The 22,864-nt window shown below is 39.8% G+C and overlaps 2 protein-coding genes across 2 annotated transcripts in view; both read left to right on the top strand.

Annotated features, from left to right (window-relative positions):
* Positions 1-22,864, top strand: part of LOC131680863 (protein apterous) — a 268,007-nt gene that overhangs the window by 130,266 nt on the left and 114,877 nt on the right. The gene's annotated exons all lie outside the window — the stretch shown is intronic.
* LOC131680864 (uncharacterized) lies at positions 13,379-15,085 on the top strand. The gene is made up of 2 exons (XM_058961579.1): positions 13,379-14,772; positions 14,824-15,085. The coding sequence occupies exon 1, from the start codon at positions 13,730-13,732 to the stop codon at positions 14,606-14,608; it is 879 nt and encodes a 292-aa protein (XP_058817562.1). The 5' UTR covers positions 13,379-13,729; the 3' UTR covers positions 14,609-14,772; positions 14,824-15,085.

Raw genomic sequence — 22,864 nt, 5'->3', positions numbered from 1 at the left:
ACAAATGGTGTTGCTCGTGAGATTTTGTGTATAAACAACATTATTTTGTATCGCAATTGCAATTCAGTTGAAATGTTTAAAATCACTGTGCACTATTTATTATCCAATACTAAAATAATAATGTTAATAAAAAAATGTTTCTCAGATTTTTATTACACGGTTTTTCAAAATAGCACGGATTTTTTTTGCATGATTTCTCGAAATAACACGGATGTTTTTGTATTGGACGAAGTCCCCGTGCAAAAATAGAATTTCGTTACTTATTGTATGGCTGGATATGCAGCAAACGACTCGCCAGCGGGGGAGCACCGAAACAGCTGCCTTCATTCTCAACTATTGATTTGAGCTCATTAATGTACCGTTGTTGACTAAACTTTCGACAAAAGTTGTATAAAATAATCATACGACAATGTGCTTGATCTGACTACATTTTCCGAGGTCATTTTTTCCAGTCCCTGTGAATACAGCTAATAGCACTCGTGTACTAGAACATTCTGAGTACGTTTACGATGAAATTTTGTCAAACTTTACGACAAAAATATCAGATTTGACACTGCGACACCAACGTTGTCCATTCCCGTAATATATGGAGCAGCCTACATCCACCTAAAATGGACCCAAAATCAAAACTGATCAAACTTTATCGAGGTCTATGTAGAAATATAAGAAAAATAATCTACAAGACTAGTTCATGATAAAAATAAGGAAATAATTATTAACAATATTGTTTAGATTAGTAACTTGACTTGCTCTGTAGTAAGACCTAAATCCAATCACTTTTTGTGATGTGATCCTATGATCAGAAGTCAAGTGGTATTCCGCTTTGGTCACTTTTGCGTTAGCTTCTTTGCTTGAAATGGAACATTAGGTTAGGTACCCTTACCACTTAAAAACGATCCAGCTAGAAAAAAATGTATAAATGTTGTTAAAATAAACAATGTTATACAACCTGAACGGTTTGCTACTGCTCTGATAATGTATTTTTTCTTGCCTGTGAATACCGTAAAAACGAACAACTGAGTCTATAAATAATAGAAACAAGTTAGCGCTTAGTCTAAGCAAGGCGGGAAATTTGTTCTGGGTGTGTTCGGAAACTATGTTTCAATGTTTTGTTCTTGGACGGAAACAAAACGGCAAAGTTATTCACTACGCATTCATTAACGATTCATAGCGGAGGCAGTCACTGTCTGGTGAATGCCCACAGGAAGATATGAGAACTGAGGCTAGTAGAGTAATTATAATTATCTTAGAAGATATTACGTAGAATTGTAGAATTTTTATTGCTGCTAGTGTATTTCAATACAACAGTTTCGAAGGGACACTGATTTTAATATTATTGAATTGTCCAATTATAATGATTTTTAGAAAGTAACACTTTATGGATCATGATCTCACTCGATAAGAAAGTCTTTGAACGTATGCGCCCGGTACAATTCGGTTATTCGAGAACCAATTCATCAGCTTTTTAGCGGTCGCAAAAGCCGACACTTGTACATGAGTGTATGCACCATTTTCCACAAAAAAATATCACCCATATCTCGATGGTATCAGTACGCGTCGTGCCAGCAATCACTCTTTCGCTCGACGGCGCGGATCTATACCGGCATCAGCATCATCGGCGCAGCGGGTCACCGCACACATATGTATGTATGCAACCGACCGAGGATTGTCGCTATCGTCCCGCCGCAAATCACACATTTTGCGCATCATACCGGTCCGTAACCATAATGGCAGCAAGAACAACCCGAAAACTCATGCAACCCATCTACGGCGGAGTCCCTATTTGCTTCGAGGACACCAAGCGCACGTTGTCTTTGAGCGGTAATCTGATATCTCGAATAAAAATACCTTATCAGATTTTAGGTCCATGTTATGATACAAACATATGTTAATATATCTTGTGTTATTATTACGGAGTGTTTTTTATATGTAAATATAATTTACATGTTTATACGGAAAATTTGCACTCCCGTGGCGAAGGGCTGCAGGGTGCAGTTGGATGGTTGAGAAGAGGGGTGGCATTTTTATTTGCTTTTATCATTCTTGGGCAAAATGTTTCGTTGCTGCAAGTAGGCAGGCATTCGGACCACAGCAGACAAGAGCACCGGTACAGTGCCAAGCTACAAAGTATGATTTACAACCGCTTCTTCTCTGGGAGGCTTGACTTGACTTGTTGGCTGGGAATTGTTTTATTGCATCAGGTCGGAGCTGAAACATGCCACTGCTAGCTACTACTAGTCCCGGCTGCAGTTGGATTGGAAGCAGTCGGATAGTCACTCTTCACTCGTTTTATTGTGGAATTTTTATGCAAAAATGCTACAGTAGTTGCAATCTTGCGCTACCTCAAGGTTGATTTTAGCAATCGACAAGCGAAAACAGTATCTTTTTTTCGAGAGAGAGAAACTCAACGGGCGAACCGTTCGCCGGGGAGCCAGGCAGTGTTAGAACAACTTTTCTGCGTGGTTGCTTTGGAATTCAGGGATAAAAACTATGTTCTACTGTAAATTCTACATTTTTGTAACATACGGAAGCAAATTTCTTTCGAATCAGATTTCAAACAGTTTTCCTCGTGAACTCAAAGCCGAGAGATATTTTTTTGCACGGCGCAGCGAAGATTGTGTTTGAGTCACGATCGGACCATTTGAGAGCGCGGGGGAATGTTCTGCATTCATCCGATCGAGCGGTTGAGATATGGTTTATTGGCCGACGGGAGGAGGCTTCCGACAGCATATTTGCATCCCCCGCCTTGATACCGTGGATCAGAGTATCGAATTTCAACCGAACCGAACCGTCGTCAGTCTATTGGCAAGTGAAGTTGTTCTTCTTCGATTAGGACACCGGTTTTTCGGTAGATCTCGACTTGAAGATAAAACGGTGCTGTGTCCTGTGTTCTGGATCTGGCAGAAAGCAACCAATAAATTGTGACGCTGATGGCCGTCGTGTTGCTTTCGGTACTTCCCATAAAATACACGTTTTACGCACAACTATTCATCTTTGTAGCTGTCTACTATATAGCGGGAAGCGACTGGCAGCATGCATGGTTCCCAGGAAAATCTCACAACCTGCCCCGAACACTTAACGTACATTAATTCGAAACGATTCTATAAACTTAATTTATAACTCAATATAACATTCATTTTACTCTCCTACCTATTCGAGGGTTTCCTCCACTCCACAGAGTTAACCGTTTAGGCTTATCGTCAACCGATCTTCCTCTGTTTGTTTTTCAAATCTGCTTTGTCCTGTCATCAGTAGATGAGGCGGCGGTAACAGTATCTGTCCACACCATCTCACACCGATCTTTCCTATAAACGCAGCTGAATCACGGATTGCTTCCTTTGAGAGATGCGTTCGTACCAAATAGGTCCCTCGAAGCAGTCTAGAATGTATGTAGGTAAGGAATAGAACAGAACTCTTGCTTGTTCGGTGGGAAACCTCAGTCACATTATTGTTTTATAGAATAAATAAAAAATATCTTAATTTTAAATCTCCCGGCCAGTGGGTGCCTTACTCTTCGATACACAAGTGCCGGCGGTGCGTTGTGTTGCTCCTACCACACTGATAGAGGTCAGTCGTTGAAGATAACCACTCCGTAAATCCAAGAAATTGGAATTATCATTCATGAGGTCATTCTTATGTAGAAATGAAACGATTTAGGCTGTCATCGGGGTTCATTAGCTCACCCGGACAATTTTTCGCTGATGGATGGGTTCCGTGACTCGGATTTGTTTACCATAATTATTCAATTATATTAGTAGGGCATTTTTTTCAAAAGCGCTATCTGCATTTCAGAAAATTTTACAACTACCTCATATTCGGTTGATTGTTGTATTTGAAATGATGTACTGTGAAGTTCAAGATTGTCCCTGTTAATGTGGTTTATCGGCAGCTCCATCCTAAAGATAAACGAGGGTAAACCTTTCTGATCAAAAATATTTTATTCACGATTTTGATAATTTAGTAAATTATAATTTGATAAATTGGTCGTAAAACTAGAAGAAACTACAGCCTACACGTTTCAATCAGGGAAGCTACTCGAGACAACTGATGATTGGTTAATTCATATACGATCATCATGTCTGGAACAATCTATCTTCTGACCTTACATAAGCGAAAAAAATCGCACCGCTATTGGCACCAGTGAAGCAAGTCAGCAGTTTGTTCCATATTCAGTGCACAAACAGTCTGGCATCATTGCCTTCGGCTGTGGAGTGAAATGAGTCTGCCAAAGGAAACAAAAGTACCCGTGCTACGGGATAACACAATTTCGATTGACTTTAATAACACTCATGTTAGAGTCACAGTTCAGGAGGTGGAACAACTAGTTGAAGTTAAATTGGAGCTTAACCTCGTGGAGGTTGGGTACATTCAACTACACTATGTCAAAAACTGTGTTTTGATTACGTTTAGAAGGTTAGCACAAGCAGAAAATTTCATTGCAAAGAATGAGGTCTAATTTAAAAACATCAGAATCAAGATCCTCGTGTATATGGAAAACGCCATTTTGGACATTCGTATCCATGATTTGTCGCAATATAGAGAAGTGGAATCTATTACGAATGAGACTTGGAGAATTTTTTTCACCGGTATTCCCAACGGCGTTCGTATTGTGAGGATGTGAGTGACTAAACCAATATATTCTGGCATGACTACCGAATGCAATTCACCGAAGCTTGGCGTAACCTATAAGCAAACAACACTGATTACATATCCCGGGCAGACCATGCCTACTCTGTAACCAGACAGACCGCTACGGAAAAGACATGCGCCGAAGCAACGAGTCAAAACTCATCTTCTACAGCCAACTCTAACAAGCAGCCACCGACACTTGCAGATAAACCAAAAACAACTCCCCTTTAACCAATAATGTAGGGACAATGACCACGATAACCACGATTTTTCTGCAATGTCACAAAAAATTTTTCACAATTTTTGATCACAGATGACAGATTTTTGGCATTTTGTTTGAAATTTCACAGATCTCCACAGATTTTCGATAATATTGTGATTTTACAGATTTCAATGTGGCATCCCTGCAACTAGCATCACCAATCAGAGCTTAAAAAATTGATATCCCTGCGTGAACTTGAAAGAAAACGAAATTCAATTCATGCCCGCTGCGATGAATGAAATTTTTGGTTCATTTCCCTCGTCATTCATTCTCCCGACGCAACGTATTCATGTACGGATATATTCGGTTTAAGAAGCAAACTGCATTTTAGTTCTATACTAGCTCTGAGGGGAATTATTGAGCAAAAGTGCCTCAGATATAGATAACGCAGTTCACTTATGCTTGGAAATGTAGAAGATGCCAACTTCTGCCTTTAAATTGGCCACATAATAATAAATGAATGCTTTGCTTGGTGAATGAATTTATATTTCCTCTGCAGTCAAGCTTTCGATTCTGCATGAAATTTCAGTCGGTTGGAAAATTAACCCATTATTGCCCAACCTACTATATATAGTACGTGCTAAGAATAACTCCTATTACTTAAGGAATAACGCAGAACAGGCATTATCAATGAGTTAATATTGTTCATATACTCTTACAGAATACGTTTAGAGAAGTTAGAGTGGTTAAAGCGGTGTTTATGTTTTGTTTTTATTCAATTTTCCCTTAAGGGGTTACACATTTTTGTCATGATGAAAAAAATCGAATTTTTGTAAATTAAATATTCTCAAACTACATACGCTGAGGAAAATTTTCTCAAAATTTCATTAAGATCGGAATACTAAAACTTGAGTTACAGCGATTCATAGACCGCTACCCATTGACCACTCGTAGGCGGTGCGTAGTGTTTGATACGCTAGACCGTTGACTCGCTGCAGCGACAATAAAACTCGATTATCTCGGAATTGTATTTTGTTGAAAAGTTCATTCGCGGCGACCACGATATCTCAGGAATTAATTAATCGATCAATCTGAAATTTTCACTGGTTGTTCCTTATTATATCAGCTACTCTTACTAGGAAATTAATTTCACTGGAATGACCACATCATTTTTTCCAATCGGAAAACTCAATTTGTGCTGCGTGTGAAAAATAAGTTGGGCAATAATGGGTTAATGAATGCGGCAGGCGTTGAATTTGAATGTCGGTTTCGGTAAAAGCAAGCAGAAATAGGTAACTAATTTTGAAATTTCGGAACACTGTCACCAATAAAAGAGCAATAACGACGAAGACGGATTCACAACAGCGACCCGTAAGAATAAGAACCTCTGACCATGAACAGCAAAAAAGCAGCAGTGGCATGGACGAGAACGATAACGCGAAAGAAGGCAGACTGAATGACCCCCAAAATGTGACAGATAAGGCAACTAATGCTTCACCGCCAAGGAAAAGGATCTCAACACGCAGCAGCAGACATGGTCAACAAGATCTGGCAGACAGACATTCTTAATATTTTTTTTTATTTTTACTTATTGTAAAAACTCAACAGATCCACGGCTCAGTTATGCTAACGCATTGAGCCGTGTCAAATAAACCTTTAGAATAAAAATCAAGTCTGGAAAACACTCCTCAATCATCAAAACTAATCGTTGGAGTTTTTATTTACCATTTCATGTCCAATTTTTTAAAAGTGCGCTCATAGGACTCGAAAACTATTATTACTTCAAACTGAAGATGTAAACAAATACTCAAAACCTATTTTGATCATGATATGCGCTTCTTTCGTAGTTCTAGAAGTAGCTCAGTTTTTTTTCCTTACGATACTCAACGTATTGTTTCTTGAATACTTACAATAGTTCAATTGCATGGAAAAGATAGTCAAAGGCGGTATGTTTCCAATGGTAACAATTTCGGGACCACTTTTCAACAGAAACAATGAATGTTCTGTCTTTTTCATATAGAAAGGTTTTGCAATCGCTACAAACAATAACTATTTAACAGAAACCCAGAGGGCCGAGTCTCATATATAATTCGAAGACGAGATCGAAAAATGTCTGTGTGTGTATCTGTGTATGTGGCATAAATGTCTGTTTCTCAGAGATGGCTGGATCAATTTGCAAGTATGTCTCAAATTGAAAGGTACCGTTTTCCCATTGGTTGCTATTCAATTTTTTATTTAAGTTCTGGAGTTACGGGTTGGAGAGTACCTACGGTCAAACAGAATATGGCCAAATAAATTGGTATCACCATTATGGCCAATTGACATATTAGGATATATGCAATAATACTTAGATTGGCGGGTCTAGATTACTAATGACCAAACAAAGTTGCTTTGAATATATTGGCCACCTATGACGGTTCTTGATGCCCCGTGGAGCTTGCCAAGTTTCTAAGTTAATGTAACACCTATTTCTCAGCGAAGTCTTGACCGATTTTTACAAACTTGATTTCAAATGAAAGATATGGCACTCCCATTGATTGCCATTGAATTCTTTTCAGATCTGATTGTGGGTTCCGGAGCTATAGGTGGGTTGGTGAGGTCACACAGAAATTCCCAAAATAAACCGATGCAATTGTAAAACCTCAGAGTTTAAAGATCTATTGAAATGGACATCATATTACTTCGAATAGCAGATCGAGATCACTGACGGCTACCCAAAGCTTCCTAGAATATATTGTCCATTATCGACAATTCCGGAAGCTACGGGTTTCGGGCACATTACAGAATAACAGTCCCATCGGTTATTCGGTGATGACTGAACCGATTTTCATAAATGAAGTATCAAATGGAATATAAAAATGCGGTTAGATGCACTTTCCATCCACCCTTCTCCCCTCCCCTTCTGAAATCTCACATATTAGTCACCATAACAGTTTCCGGTAGTCCCGGGACAAATGGCCCTCTTTCAAAATTAAAATACTCACTTCAATTTCTCGGAGCTGGTTGAGCCGATTTTAAAAAAAAATAGTCTGAAATGAAAGGGATATTATCTCCATAGACTGCCGTTAAATTTCGTACGGATCGGTTATATGGTTCCGAAAGTGAATCGTCCAGTCCCATATTAAATTCCCATATAAGCCGGAGGAAACATTTTTTTCAGACAGGCGACTACATTAAATTCTGGAATCAAATTCATAGGTTTGAAATGTCGTTAAAATGCATGAAACATCGATATTTGATGTAATCACTAACATTTTTTTCTTGGCAAAAACAACTTTTTGGGATTTTGCTGAGTTTGCCTTTCTCATAAAGAAAGTTTAGGGGAGAGTGAAGACACTTGATCCTTAGGGATATTTGATTCCCTGGCCATATATCAAAATCTATACAAAAAACTCACAGTATAAAAAGAAAATGAAATATTTGGTCATTTATGATGTTTCAAAAACAAATCTAATGTATTATATTTGGTATGGAAAAGTTGCATAATACTTTAGAAAATATGTGTTTAAATTCATCTCGAAAATCTTCTTACAAATTTTTTGAACGGTTGTATGAGATCGTCGAACTAATTATATATAAATATTTTTAGTACGAATACTTTCTAAGAGGTTTTGTCTAAGAAAACACGTTTTTCGAATATAAAGTTTCACAACGCATATAAAAAGTTTTAAATTTTGTTCCCTTCATACAACAGGTATTTTTGATCCCTATAACACTGGGCATACTTGATCCCTATCATTAGCTCTCTCAAACACTTTCGAAATGTATAGAAATAGAAAAACATCGTTTACCTTAAGTACCTGGCACTATTAATTGATCTAAAATGTTTTTCCCGTGAACAAGTTATGGTATAAGTTATTGAAGGTTGGAGAAGCCAGTTAAACAGCACTGATTTACCGCAAATACTTGTCTTGACTTTCTACTGTGGTTGAAGTTTGTCGTGCATTTAAAAAGGTAATCTTATTAATTAATTTATCAGAATAGGAGATTAGCTGAGCTTTAGTGTCAATTAGTCATAGTGTGCTTTGTTACTTTAGACCTAGTAGATAGGCGATCAAGTTACCACACGTTTTTACAAAAATCTCGTTTTGGTATGATTTTCAAAACTGTTTATATTACTGACAGGACATAGTATTCGGATTTACATACTATTCATAGCTCTTACAATTCGAATTGACTACAAAATGTCGAATTTTGCGATTGAAATTTTTATTTCATTGAAAAGTTATGAGATCAACTTTATACACTCTCCCCTATACAATCGCTCGGAACAATAACTTTCTAACCGAGGCTCAGTTCGTCGAGATAGCACAAAGTCTCTGTGTGTATGTGTCAAATAATCTCATAAATTTTTCATGTATTTCTGGGCCGATTTTAGCAAAGTTATACTCAAATGAAATCGCCAGTTGCTGTTGAATTTTATTTGGATCGGAGTTCTGGTTCCAGAGTTTCGGGTTGAAGAGTGCGGTCACACTTCAAATACCCATATAAACTGGTTCCACCTTGCTAAAAATTAGCAAAATATTTTCTAAATTGCAAGGGTTTGTGATTCTGACTCACTAACGCCCAATTAAACCCTCTTTGATGACTTTGGCAACATACAACGGAACCGGGAGCTTCGAAGAAGTGACAAGGTCCCTGAATTAAATACTCATCATTTTCTGCGGGATGGCTAACTCAACTTTCACAAACTTAGGTTCAAATGATAGGTATTGTATCCTTATCAATATGTTGTCTAGTTCCATTTGGATGGGAGTTGGTGTGTATGAAGAATTTCGACAATTTGTTTTTGAATATGATGTACGCGTCGAAGTCGTAATGCCGGGGTATTGAGACTGAAATATAATAGCAAATGTCGGTTACTATGCAGTTTTATTGGAAAGACATTCAGCACGTTCCATAAGAACCCCTGAAGTAATTAATCGATCTCCATTTGATGGCTTATTTTCTGGCATACACATACATACCGCCAATTTTCCTCGGTGCCGGGGTAAGTTTGGCGGGTTTTCTGCGTCCCATATTTTTCTCTATAAAAGTATATATAATGTACCAAAACTTTGATAAAATTCAAGGATATTACCAATAGTCTGCACCAGTTGATTTCTGCTGCCGTTTTCGTTTGAGTCACTCAGAGTTCATTGTCAATTGGCCTGTGTTAAACCAAAGAGGACCAAGTGCCATTTTAAGATACCTGCCTAAAAAACGCTATCACATCCAATGTAATGCTAGTAACATCCAAATAAAATTATTTTTGAGTACTCAAATAGTAATTGAAAGCAAATTAGTAACTTTCTCAGTTAATGGCAAGTTATCAAAAAATGTTTTGTTCCAATTTTACGTCATAATGGTCCAGCTCCTGATTGGTTGTTCCTGACTTTTTGCACCGTACCGAATGTTACTGCAGGGATAGTGAAATGATGGTTGGCAGTGTTGCTATATTTATAGGAAAAGATTGTCATTACTTTTGACAAATAAAATTATTATCGTTAAAAAAGTAAAAATGATTAAATTGAACAGAAATTGTGTGGCAAAGTGAAACAAGTATTTATCATGCATTTACTATGCATGTTGATTAACTTTAACAAAAAAATAAGACAGAAACCACATCATAATCTAAAATTTTTCAGAAAATTGTTTCATCAAACCTTATTAAACACCCATGACATGGAAAAACGGTGCCCTTCATCAGTATAGTGGAACAAAGATACAAAATATTGCCGGCATAAAAAAATTAACAAGACTTCTTTTTTATTAATAAAAATAGCAACACTGTTCGGAAGATTCCGTCAGGGTGAAAAAGTACGAAAAGAAGAATTTCGAAGGAAAAATAAGAAGCCGATTGTCACGTCTTGTCCTGGGACGGGACCTGCGGATTCGCGTTTTCTTATTATTTCTTTTTGTTTGTTATATCTTACTTCTTCGATTCACACACACTAATACTTGGTGTAGTTCAAGAAATGACATGACTTTATTAAAGAACAAACAAGAATTCATAGTGAACTTTCAATTTTTTTTCGTGAATCCATTGTCATGAAGTGCAAGGTAAAAAATTGCGGTCGTTATAAAGTGAAAAATCCGGAGATAACTTTTTACCGTTTTCCGGTGAATCCCGATTTGAGGGAACAGTCCGAGAAGTTCACAAGAATTGACGATCTCGAAATTAGAAATTAGGCTCATTTACGATTACTACGTAGATAGAGTAGGGAACGTACACAAAAGTTCCGTCAATATACTCGTGCTTAGATCTTGATTCAGATGATGACGAACTATGCAGACAAATTACGTAGCTCTCTTCCATTGTACTCGTCGCCAGTCTTAAAGGAACATAATTACGCTGATCCTCGAGATTCAAAATCGTTCGATCGTCCAGACAACGAAGACGATTGCAACTCGGTTTATTTATATTTATTTCATACAACATTATTCCTACACTGAGAAATAAAAATATGCATAGCTAACATACTTTTTATTCCCGTCTCTTTTATTCTGCTGTGATTTTTATGCATTTTCTAGCATTTACTTCTAGTAAGCATTCAATGAGTGGATAGACCGAGTATGTCCAATGCATGAAATTTATAGCAGAAGAAACGAGAGGCAGATAGAAAAGTATGCTATCGATGCATAAATAAAATTCTGAATTTATTCAATAATATTTTTGATCACTATAAAATGTTATCGAAAAAATACTATAAAAGTTCTCTATATTGCACAGTCTTGATTTTTTGTTACTATCATTTCCACTATTATTATTGATCTGATGATTAATTTATTGATATATTTGAAAAAGGTTAACATTTTCTCAATTTCAACTACAATACACCCCCATATTAATCACTCTGAGGACAGCAGGTTCAATCTGACATTTGCGTGCCGGATCAATTTCACACGCGTTTTTCTTCTTTCCGCAGGTCCCGTCCCAGGTCTTGTCTTATGTCGTTTTTGCTTGAAGCGGAACTGAGTTAGTTTCTAACCCCAACTGCTGTCAAAATGTATGAACTGACAGCGGTTGGGGTTAGCACCTGACTCAGTTTTGGGGTCAATCGAAAACGCCATTAGACCTTTCTTGTACCCTGCTGAATAATTGTTGACAGATGAGTGTATGCAGCTAGCGAGGTTGGCAGTGCAGCCAATTTCTTTGTTATATTTAGATATGTTACTATAATACACATAATAATGACCGTTTTATTAACTCACATTTCTCCAAAATGTATCTGGAACTAATCAATCCAACGTTTTTATCACATACTACATGTTTCAAGCAAATTTGGCCAGCCTAACAGCCTATTCATCAGAATCAAATTTGCCACAAAAATTGATATAGCGATGGACGTACTAGCAAAATACAGAAATATACAGAAATCGTATTACTAGTTGCCTTGTTTTGTCTTAGAAGAAAACGGTCGAACTCGTTAAAGGTCCAAGATGATAGATAACAGAAATCGATGGTTAAAGTCATTTTAAATGATGGCGCAGTTGGTTGAGTGGTAAGCGTGGCAGCCACCCATCCCAGTTGGTCTGGGTTCAATCCCAGCCGAGGTCGTCGAGATTTTTCTGAGGTGAAAATTCTTCCTTCGGAAAGGAAGTAAAGCCGTCGGTTCCCGGTTCATGAGTTGATGGGTCGATATCTAGTTACTAACAAATATCCTTATCCCGTGATACTTGTGGAGAGCGCAGTAGTGTATACGGCCTCTAGCAAAAGCAAGTATCGGACTAACGTTCCTTCCGCGATCTACGTTCGGGCCTGGTCGGCGCCGGTTTTGATCAATAAACACTTTAGGATTACCAGGTGTTGCACATTGAAAGATGTTTCTCCAACCTCGAGTATAATTATCTACTGATTTCCTGTGCAACTTCAGGGGTGACATTATGGAACCATTTCGAATCGACTTTTTCATACAAGCTTGCATACAATAAACCAATACAATAAACGTTTCGAGATGCGCAATGCTACCCCAGCTAGTCCAGATCGATAACGGAGTGGCAGCCAAGGGTGGTCGCACAAGGTCAAGATCAAGCTCAAGCTCGATGGTTAAAGTCATTTAAAAGGATGTGAGACCATTTTGAAATCCAAGATGGCGGCCTTTGATTACCAAGAAACAGTGAAAATAACTATCAATATGGGTATCATTTAAAGTAGTCATAAAATATTTATTAATTTAGGCCATTTTGAAAACAAAGATGGCGGTTTCCAGTAACCACCAAAGCGAAAACCATAATCTATACCGCTTTTGGAAGGCTGGTCAGTAGATCACGGAACCTAATGATTGAGGACATTTTGCAATCAATCCAATATGGCGACTTTTAGTTACTTTACCCCTTTAGTGTTTTAGCCCTTTACCATGTCATTGGAATTGTGTACAGGAAAATATTGGTAGAGGTGCAAAGAAAATAGCTGAATTACATATTTGATTTTAGCCATGAATTTGACAGCTTCGTACAATTATGATAGCATACTGCGGCTATCATATTTATTTGTCAAAGTTTCTTAAATTCGCAGATATCTGACGAAAAATAATGAATCTAGTAATAACAGTGGTTCAGTGTATTTTCACCGATTAGTTGTTTGTGTTGATCGCTCCAGTTATTTTTTTAATATTTGACGTGATTTGTGCCGTTTAATCGTCGTTTATCGTATCAGTCGATCTTAAATTTTGTTTGCGCCCTTGGTATTGTGAAGTTTTAAAGTGTTTTCTACAAATTTTGTTTTGTGTCGTGAAAAAGTCCAGTGAAAATCGAGATTGTTTACATCACCGGACCTGTGTGTAATTACCCACAAAAAATTCACGCGCTCATTTCGCCATCTGCACGCGAGTAGAGGAAAGTATTTCCCACCATAACTTGGCGCACAGTGAGACGAAAACGAAAAGTCGGATCTAGGGCGGGTAGAAAATCGGCATTATGACAAGTGCATGCGATCACTGCGCGAAAACCGTCAAATCGGACGATGACTTTATCGAGTGCATGGGATTTTGCAAAAATGTGGTGCATATGCAGTGCGGTAAACAACTCAACAAGCCGTTCTTGAAAAAACTTGCCGAAAATCCAAATTTATTTTGGATGTGCAATGAATGTGTCAAGTTGATGAAGTTTGCTCGCTTTCGCGACACCGTTTCCTCGCTTGGATGTGTTATCGCTGCTATCGCTGGGAAAACGGATGACGTCTGTGCTGAACTAAAGGCAGAGTTATCAAAAAATAACCAGCAAATTTCGCACCTCGCCAGAAAGGTTTCAACAGCCACTCCAGTCCGGCCAAATTCCGGTACATCTCGACCACCTCAGAAACGTCGTCGCGAGGATGGTCCTGATCCGAGCAGTATTCTTGTCGGCGGTCGAAAGCTAGTCGATAATAGCAACATTCTCACGGTTCCTCCTCCCACTCCGTTGCTCTGGATGTATCTTTCCCGCTTTCATCCCAGCGTTAGCAAGGAGACAGTCGAAAAAATGTCCAAAGAAGGGCTAAACTGCAACGAGGAAATAAAGGTCATTCCGCTTGTTAAAAAAGGCATAGACGTCAGTACTCTGAACTTCATATCTTTCAAAGTTGGAGTTCACCCAAAGTACCGTGAAGCAGCTCTTAACCCTGACACATGGCCGCAAGGCATATTGTTCAGGGAATTTGAGGATAGCCGTACCCAGAACATTTGGTGCCCACCGACTGATTTTCCTACGCCTTCGGAAGTCGCATGTATTCCGCTAAGTCAACCCGGCCCATCAACCCTACAGAGGACTCCGCAACGATTGGCAATGCCACTATACCAAGCTACACCGCCATTGTGAAGGAGTGTCGACGCTGATCGCATACTGGGACGCAATGCAGTTGGTACAATGGAAGCCCTCGATCCCCCCGCTACAGTCGAGCCCTTGCAGCCAGCGTTCAGCAGTCGTCCCGGTCCTGTATGTGTGGGTGGAGAAGGGGTCTTCCAAGCCGCCTTTCTCGGCAAGTATTATACAAATTGTAACGATACAACGGTTAAACCGATTCACGCTTCTAGTTCATCGTCCAACACTCGCCGTAAGCTACTACCGTCCCGTTCCTGCTCTCCGCATCGCTCCATCGGGGTTCAACGCATACTGGGACGCACCGCAGTTGGCACTATGGAAGCCCTCGAGCCCCCCGCCACAGTCGAGCAATTGCAGCCAGCGATCATCAGTCGTCCCGGTCCTGTGTGTGGGATGGGTGAAAGGGTCTTCCAACCCGCCACAAATGGCAAGTATACATCTGATCCGAACACTTCAAGCGCTGATGTATTCTTCGCTTCCAGTAATTTGCCTTTTGCTCTAACATCTTGTGACGAGATGTCAACTATTTCTGTCGCCGATGATGATCGCTGCATTCTGGAGCGCGATGCAGTTGATTCGCCCTCTGCAGAACCTGATCCGTCATCCAATAACATCGAGATTTACTACCAGAATGTTGGTGGCTTAAATTCATCAACGGACAGCTATTTGCTCGCGACCACGGGCTGCTGTTATGACGTCATCGCCTTAACCGAGACGTGGCTCAACAACCGTACTCTGTCTCACCAGGTGTTTGGTTCAACATTTGATGTCTTCCGCTGTGATCGCAATGCCCTCAACAGCCGCAAGACATCAGGTGGTGGTGTACTCATCGCCGTTCGCCATGGTATAAAAGCCCGAGTGATCAACGATGAGCGGTGGGAGAGCTCCGAGCAAGTGTGGATATCAGTGAAACTTGCCGATCGCAATCTCTTCCTGTGTGTCGTGTATTTTCCACCTGACCGAATTCGTGATTACAGCCTGATCGATGTACATCTTTCCTCCGTTTCTTTCATCACCTCGATCGCTGCCCCATCTGATGATATTGTTATACTGGGCGACTTTAACTTACCTGGCTTGACCTGGTGCCCAGCAAGTAACGGATTTCTACGATTGGATATCGAAAAATCTGTGCTTATCAACAATGCCAGTTGTATCTTGGACAACTACAGTAGCGCAACTCTTCGGCAAATTAATAATATCATCAACGAGAACGGACGTACATTGGACCTCTGCTTTGTAAGTGCCCGGGACTACGCTCCGTACTGCTGCGCCGCACCGACACCTTTAGTCCAGCATGTGCGCCATCATCCCCCACTACATCTTGTACTCGCTGGTAACCTAGGAGTGAGTTTTGAAGACGTCTCAAGCTCTATCGTCTACGATTTTAAAAACGCTGACTACGACAGCATCGTTAGCACGCTGTTGGATATAAATTGGGACGAAAATCTTAACAATGATGACGCGAACGAAGCAGCGATGACGTTTTCTAATATTCTTAACTACCTAATCGACCGTCATGTGCCAAAACGAACAGTCAGCACAAATCAACACCCTCCCTGGCAATCAACAGTGCTTAGACGATTAAAAACTGCCAAACGAGCCGCATTTAAAAAGTTCTCGAAGCATAAGACACTTGCATTACGAAACCACTACTTTCAACTCAACCACGAATACAAACAGCAAAGCAGACGTGCCTTTTTTAGATATCAGCGAAACGTCGAACGTCAACTGAAATCCAAGCCCAAGTCGTTTTGGAAATATGTGAACGAGCAGCGAAAAGAATCCGGGTTACCATCTTGTATGTCATTAAATGGAGTTTTAGGCACCGACACTAAGGAAATTTGCCAATTGTTTTCCGACAAATTTTCAAGCGTTTTTTCCGACGAGAACCTTTCCCCACAACAAGTCGCTGCCGCTTCAAATCTAACTCCTTCTCTAGGACGAACCATCAACCGAATTTGTGTCGATAATGCTGCCATTCTTGCAGCAAATTCCAAGCTGAAAGCATCTAGTTCCCCGGGTCCAGATGGCGTTCCTTCGATTTTTGTCAAAAAGTGCATCAGCGGGCTTCTTGAACCACTTCGGCGAGTCTTTGTGCTATCACTCAATACTGGAATATTCCCTTCCTGCTGGAAAGCAGCGCACATGTTTCCAGTTCACAAAAAAGGAAACAAATCGAACATTGACAATTATCAAGGAATCTCGTGTTTAAGTGCAGTATCAAAACTATTCGAGCTGGTTGTCTTAGACCCTCTTTTCTTTCACTGCAAACACTACATTGCAGACGATCAACACGGATTTATGCCTAAACGATCGACAACGACTAACCTGCTCTCGTTCACAACATATGCAATGGATGGATTCGCTGACGGATTGCAAACCGATGCTATTTACATGGATCTATCTGCGGCCTTCGACAAAATCAATCATGATATCGCAATAGCGAAGCTGGACAAACTCGGTATTCATGGACAACTTCTGCGCTGGTTTCGTTCCTACCTCGAAGGAAGGCAGCTCCAAATCAGCATTAAGGACTGTCTATCTACACCATTCTTCGCTACATCCGGTATCCCACAAGGAAGCCATCTCGGTCCAGTGATATTCCTCCTCTACTTTAATGACGTCAACATCAAATTACAAGGACCCCGCCTTTCTTTTGCCGACGACATGAAAATTTTTCAACAAATACGGGATAAAACCGATGCCGAGCTTCTTCAGAGGGAATTGGACAGCTTTAGTACGTGGTGTGATCTAAACAGAATGGTTTTAAACCCGAGCAAATGCTCAATCGTTACGTTCACGCGGAAACGCCATCCGATTCAGTTTAACTACCATCTCTTCGACTCGAGTATTCCAAGACACTCTAACGTCAAGGATCTCGGAGTCATCATGGATTCGGCACTAACGTTCAAACCACATACATCATCCATTGTGGATAAGGCTTCAAGACAGCTTGGGTTCATCTTTCGAATAGCGAAAAACTTTAAGGACGTATACTGTTTAAAATCTCTCTATTGTGCGCTGGTTCGCTCAACACTGGAATATTGTTCTGCTGTTTGGAACCCTTACTACCAGAACGGTGTCGACAGAATCGAGGCCGTCCAACGCCGGTTCATACGCTTTGCACTCCGACATCTTCCTTGGCAAAACAGATTTCAGCTGCCGAGCTACGAAAACCGTTGTCAGTTAATACAGCTCGATACTCTAAGCATCCGGAGGGACTGCTCTCGAGCCCTGTTCGTCTCGGACTTACTGTCTGCCAGGGTGGATTGCCCTACAATCCTCGGACGCCTCGATCTTCAAGCTCGCGTTCGAGCTCTGCGCAATAACTCTCTTCTGCGAGTCCCATTCAGGAGAACTAACTATGGGCGCCAGGGCGCTGTTACCGGACTCCAGCGTGTGTTTAACAGTGTGGCGACGGCGTTTGACTTCAACCTGACAAGGAATTCGATAAAAACTAAAATTATTCGTATTCTGAAATGTAATTAGTTTAAGTAACCACCATTGGGGCCAAGGGGTCTGTTGGTGACGGTACAACAAATAAACAAATAAACAGCTTGTTGGAACTGGTTGCAATGAAAAACGTATTTGGTAGTACGTTCATCTCTATTATATTTTTGTTGCAAATTTGATTCTGATGAATAGGCTGTTATGCTGGCCAAATTTACTAGAAACATGTAGAGTGTGATAAAAATGTTGGTATGATTAGCACCAGATAAATTTTGGAGAAATGTGTGTTAATAAAACGGTCATTATTATGTGTATTACAGCAACATTTCTAAATATGACAAAGAAATTGGCTGCACTGCCAACCTCGCTAGCTGCATACACTCATCTGTCATCTGGCACAAGAATAGCAAGATACCCAAAAATACGAAGCCAGTTGTCTCTTCTTGTCTTAGGTTTGCCCGGATCTCATTTGACGGTTGCTCGCTGGGTAAATTGAAAGCGGATCTATTCATTTGAGAGGATCAAACGAAGGAGGTTGACTATGAATTGCGACCAGTGATGTACCGATTGGAAAAATTCCATCTTCCCGGGTTTTTATTTTTGGGTTTTAACCGGGTTTTTTCCCAAATCACTTTAACCCGGATGAAATATGGGTTTTTTCGTTGTATCGAATGTATGATGTTCATTTAACGTTTTATAACATTTCGGTAGTCGCGCTAGTGCACTGAGTGCACGCTGTCCTGAAAATCTAGCGAAATCGTCTTAGGGCACCAGCGGCTGCTCGTTCAGTGGGCCATAAGCGCGACTTCCGGAGGGTTAAAGAATCTTGCATTTACATTTGAGAGACTGAAAATAAAAGTCGCAAGGATAAAATATACTGTAGAACCCAGTCCAGATATCTTAGCATGTAAAAATCGAATATAAACATCAAGCGTAAAAATCGGACAGAGATCCTTGAGCATGAGAATCGCTTAGAATATTCTCACCCGAAAAAGTCGGTAAGTATGAACCTCCAGTATAATTCGCTCACAGGAAATTCCGTACAACGTTACATTCAAGATTAAAAGTTGGATAAAGAAAAGTCCTTTGTAAGAACCGGATATACTTTTACGGTTTTTATTCTATAGGACATAATAGAAAAGCTCCGATTTTGAAACTTGAAGTTCAAATCCAATTTTCGCATTCTAGTATCTCTATAACGGGTTTTACGAAGCAATTTCTGTTCCTGCGACTTTAATTTCGGTCCATTCCATATTCCAACTTGTTTCATATAATACTGGGAACAATAGTCATTGTTACTCTGACTAGTGAAAATTAGAATAATCGTGTGATGCCAAAACTACTTTTATTCTGCTTCTTACTCATTTTAGGGGTTGCTATAGTTTTAGCGAAATAAGGTAAGTATTCGTACAAAATTTAGAAAATAACTATTTAGTTCGGTGAAAAGTAAAAGTGAGTAATATGAAGAAAGCGAGTGGCCTTGACATTCGTCTTTAGTATGAACAGTAATCAGAACTCTCACAAATCACAATCCAAATTCTTTCGGAATCAACTACATCAGCAACAGTAGAAAAAACTGTTTAGTACGTTTAGGTGGATTTACAGTAAGAAACGCAATCGAATTAGCCCAAAACGTGTTGAAAAGTTTTATCACTTATTTATAGGGTTGCCACCTCGTGAGAGGCTTTGACCCGGAGATTTTCACTGACCTGAGGGGTGGTGGATTTTCAGTGGAACTAGACAGAAAATGAAATAAAAACGATTGCTCGGCATTTTAGAGAACTTTATTCGTTTTTTATTACTAAGTTAAAGTAAAGCTGTAATTTAAGCTGGTGTAGTATTTAACTTCCCCGACTAAGTGCCACGAATACAAAAGCATCTGCTACTCTCGCTGTAGAGGACAAGTCGAACGAGCATTGCTCTCCTCCACAACTAACAGGAAAAAGCGAGCAACTGAGGCAGGGCAGCAGCATTACACAGGGAGCACTATGTTGTGTCGATTATTCATCACCAGAGGTCCCAACAAGAGGCAAAACTCACCTCCCTAGGCAACAGTTACGAATCGCTGGAACAACAACACCGGAAGAACTCGTTTCATGTTGACCTAGCCAGTTCGATCAGAACAAATTTACAATACCTTGGTGCAGCTCCAGCTCCACTAATAGTGAATTGATTTGGTAAAATTGCAGCAAAATAATTTTTTTACACTATTTTGAGCGACTTAGTGGGATGTAACATTTCAATTGTAGCATATAGTGACATATTACTTTCCTTAATTTGTAGTAAATTTGATTTCTTTTTCATTTTCATTTCTTTGTGAAAGAAATCAGACATATTTGGTAAACTTATCTTCGCCTTCCTGAAACGAAGGGTTAGTCAGGCAACCAGAGTAATAGTAATCTGAACCAGAGTAATAGTTAACTTAGACTTTTTAAATATTTTGTAATAAATAAAAATTGAAATTATGCGTCTTCCCACCAAACCTGGAGAAATTGATATAAAACCCGGAGGCCCGGAGATCGTTCCCGAAAAGCGGAGTCTCCGGGTCAAATCCGGAGGGGTGGCAACCCTACTAATTTAACCACAATATTTGTAAAGAAATGTTGGATAACCGCTATAACAATGGTTCAATCGAGGAAAACCATTCAGAATTCATATACATGCAATGATTTATGACAATAATGCTCCTAAATAAAATAAAAATGTTTGGATAACAATACATTAATGTTCAATTACTAGAATATCAAAAAATTGCAAAAAATCCAATCTTCCAGCGAAAAAACCGTTTTAACCGGGAAAAAACCTTGGGTTTTTCTCCAAAATTATAGAAACCCGATTTGGTACATCACTGATTGCGACTCATTTAAAAGTGACGGTGAGTGAAGAGCCATGAACCGAGTTTCAGATCAACAGCAACTGATGCGTTAAATGAATATGAATGCTACCGTAGACGACTGATTGACTGCGTTTATTCAGTTTCGATTGAATGAAATGAAATTTTACTGCATTACAACACTCAATTTTGGTAGGTAATGATTTAGCTGCATCTAATAGATGATTTTTGATAGAGCTACAAAACCAAGACATCAAAACCCGCTCTAAGGTTCGTCGCCGGATGCATTGCAGAGGTTATTTCTCAACACTTTGCCTCGCACACCATAAATTATTGCAAATATTAATAAATCTTTACACAGTAACGTTCTTCGCCGTTGGGTCGTCTTAAGCTGAGTTCGGTCGCCAATCTTGAGTGGGCTCTCTCTCTCTCGATGCTCCTAAAGCGGATGAAAAAATACAAGTGAAATATCCGATGCCTCAATGCTTCGGTTTATGTGTTCGTGTCTTTATGCAAACGCACAAGGACGGCACACGGTCGGAGGGAAATTTATCTCAACGACAATAAACCTTATGATATATGAGTTGATGTTTTGGACCAAGATAGGTTGTTTTTTCGTATGCTCAGGATATTATGACTGTTTAAATGATTTAGGGGTCTACGTCGGAGTTATAGGATCCTAGAAAACATGCACGTGAGTGGAACGTTCGTTTGCCCTCGAATGCTTTGTGAAGCCAAGTAAAGGAAAATGCACTAGAAAAAGTTGCAATAAAAGGTGTCGATGATGGCTTTCGTTTTTATTACTAGCTGCAGTAGTTATAACTAGATGCGGCACTGCAATAACAATAATACTCATCCACGTGGCACGCACTAATCCGCTCCGAAGGGTCTCTTCACGTGGTCATCATTCACACTTTCCATTCCACTTTCTGAAGGCTATAAACACTCATGCGCTATGCTTAACATGCGGTTAGCTTTCAAACGGGGCTATTCCTCCCCAAAACCCCACCCAGAGCCACAACCGACAGTGGCCAAGATGTGGTCAACCGTGTACTCTGTAATTTTACACCTTGCACTGACCGCCGTCCCTCGGGCACTCTAGCTCCCCTTCGTCTCTAGCTACACCGTGTCCATCCGTGGAAGATCCGTTATAGGATTATTATCATTATCATTTATGAATGTGCTATTTCTGTTTCTGCGTTGATGCCACTTCCTTTTGCGGGTTCTTCAAGTTTTTTTACGACCCCTGGCATGTTTATTCAACGCTGCGGCTGGCCACACAAATGGCCTTTGGCGGAAGCCACTCGGGTCTAGTGCAAGCACTAAGATGGTAAGACCTCGTCGAAGCGCGAAATAAGTGGAGAAAAATGCGCGGTAGCACGCGTGACATAATTAGAGTGACAAATTTGATTATAGTAATTTCTTACGGGACCAGCAGCTATTATTTTGCGGTGGTTGAATTCGTTGAGCCTGGCATCCGGCCCAGGTTGCGATGGTGGTTTTCTTTTCAGCGAATCAAGCTCAAAGTTGCTATGAGTTATTGTATGATTTAGAACAGCTGTATAACATCGTGGAAGCATTCTTTTCTGATAGCATATTTAATGTTGATGTTTGTCTTAGCGTAGTGTTTTCAATTATTATTTGAATTACTGCAGTTATTATTTAAACGCGGCTACCTCTTTGTTTGCTTAACAAATATAACTGAATTATTGCAAATCGGATTTACCAAATTTAACTCGGTGTGTCTTCTTGGTGACGTACTGTTGACCAGTACTGAAAGATGTAAATATGCTCTTTTGCCACGCATCGTTAATATCTGTTGAGCCTCCGAATTAGGTGGCTATCACCCCGGACGGACAGAGCATCTGTAAGCAAAAAAAACCAACCTCGTACTACAGAACCGACTAACTATCCCAGCTGGATATTATTGTGGGGCCGTAGTTTTAACGATCGAGTGTAAATTTCAGAAA

This window comes from Topomyia yanbarensis, chromosome 2 (genome assembly GCF_030247195.1).
Source record: "Topomyia yanbarensis strain Yona2022 chromosome 2, ASM3024719v1, whole genome shotgun sequence".
NCBI classification, from domain to species: Eukaryota; Metazoa; Arthropoda; class Insecta; order Diptera; family Culicidae; genus Topomyia; species Topomyia yanbarensis.
Note: the sequence above shows the minus strand (reverse complement) of the source record. Positions and strands in the feature narration are given on the sequence as shown.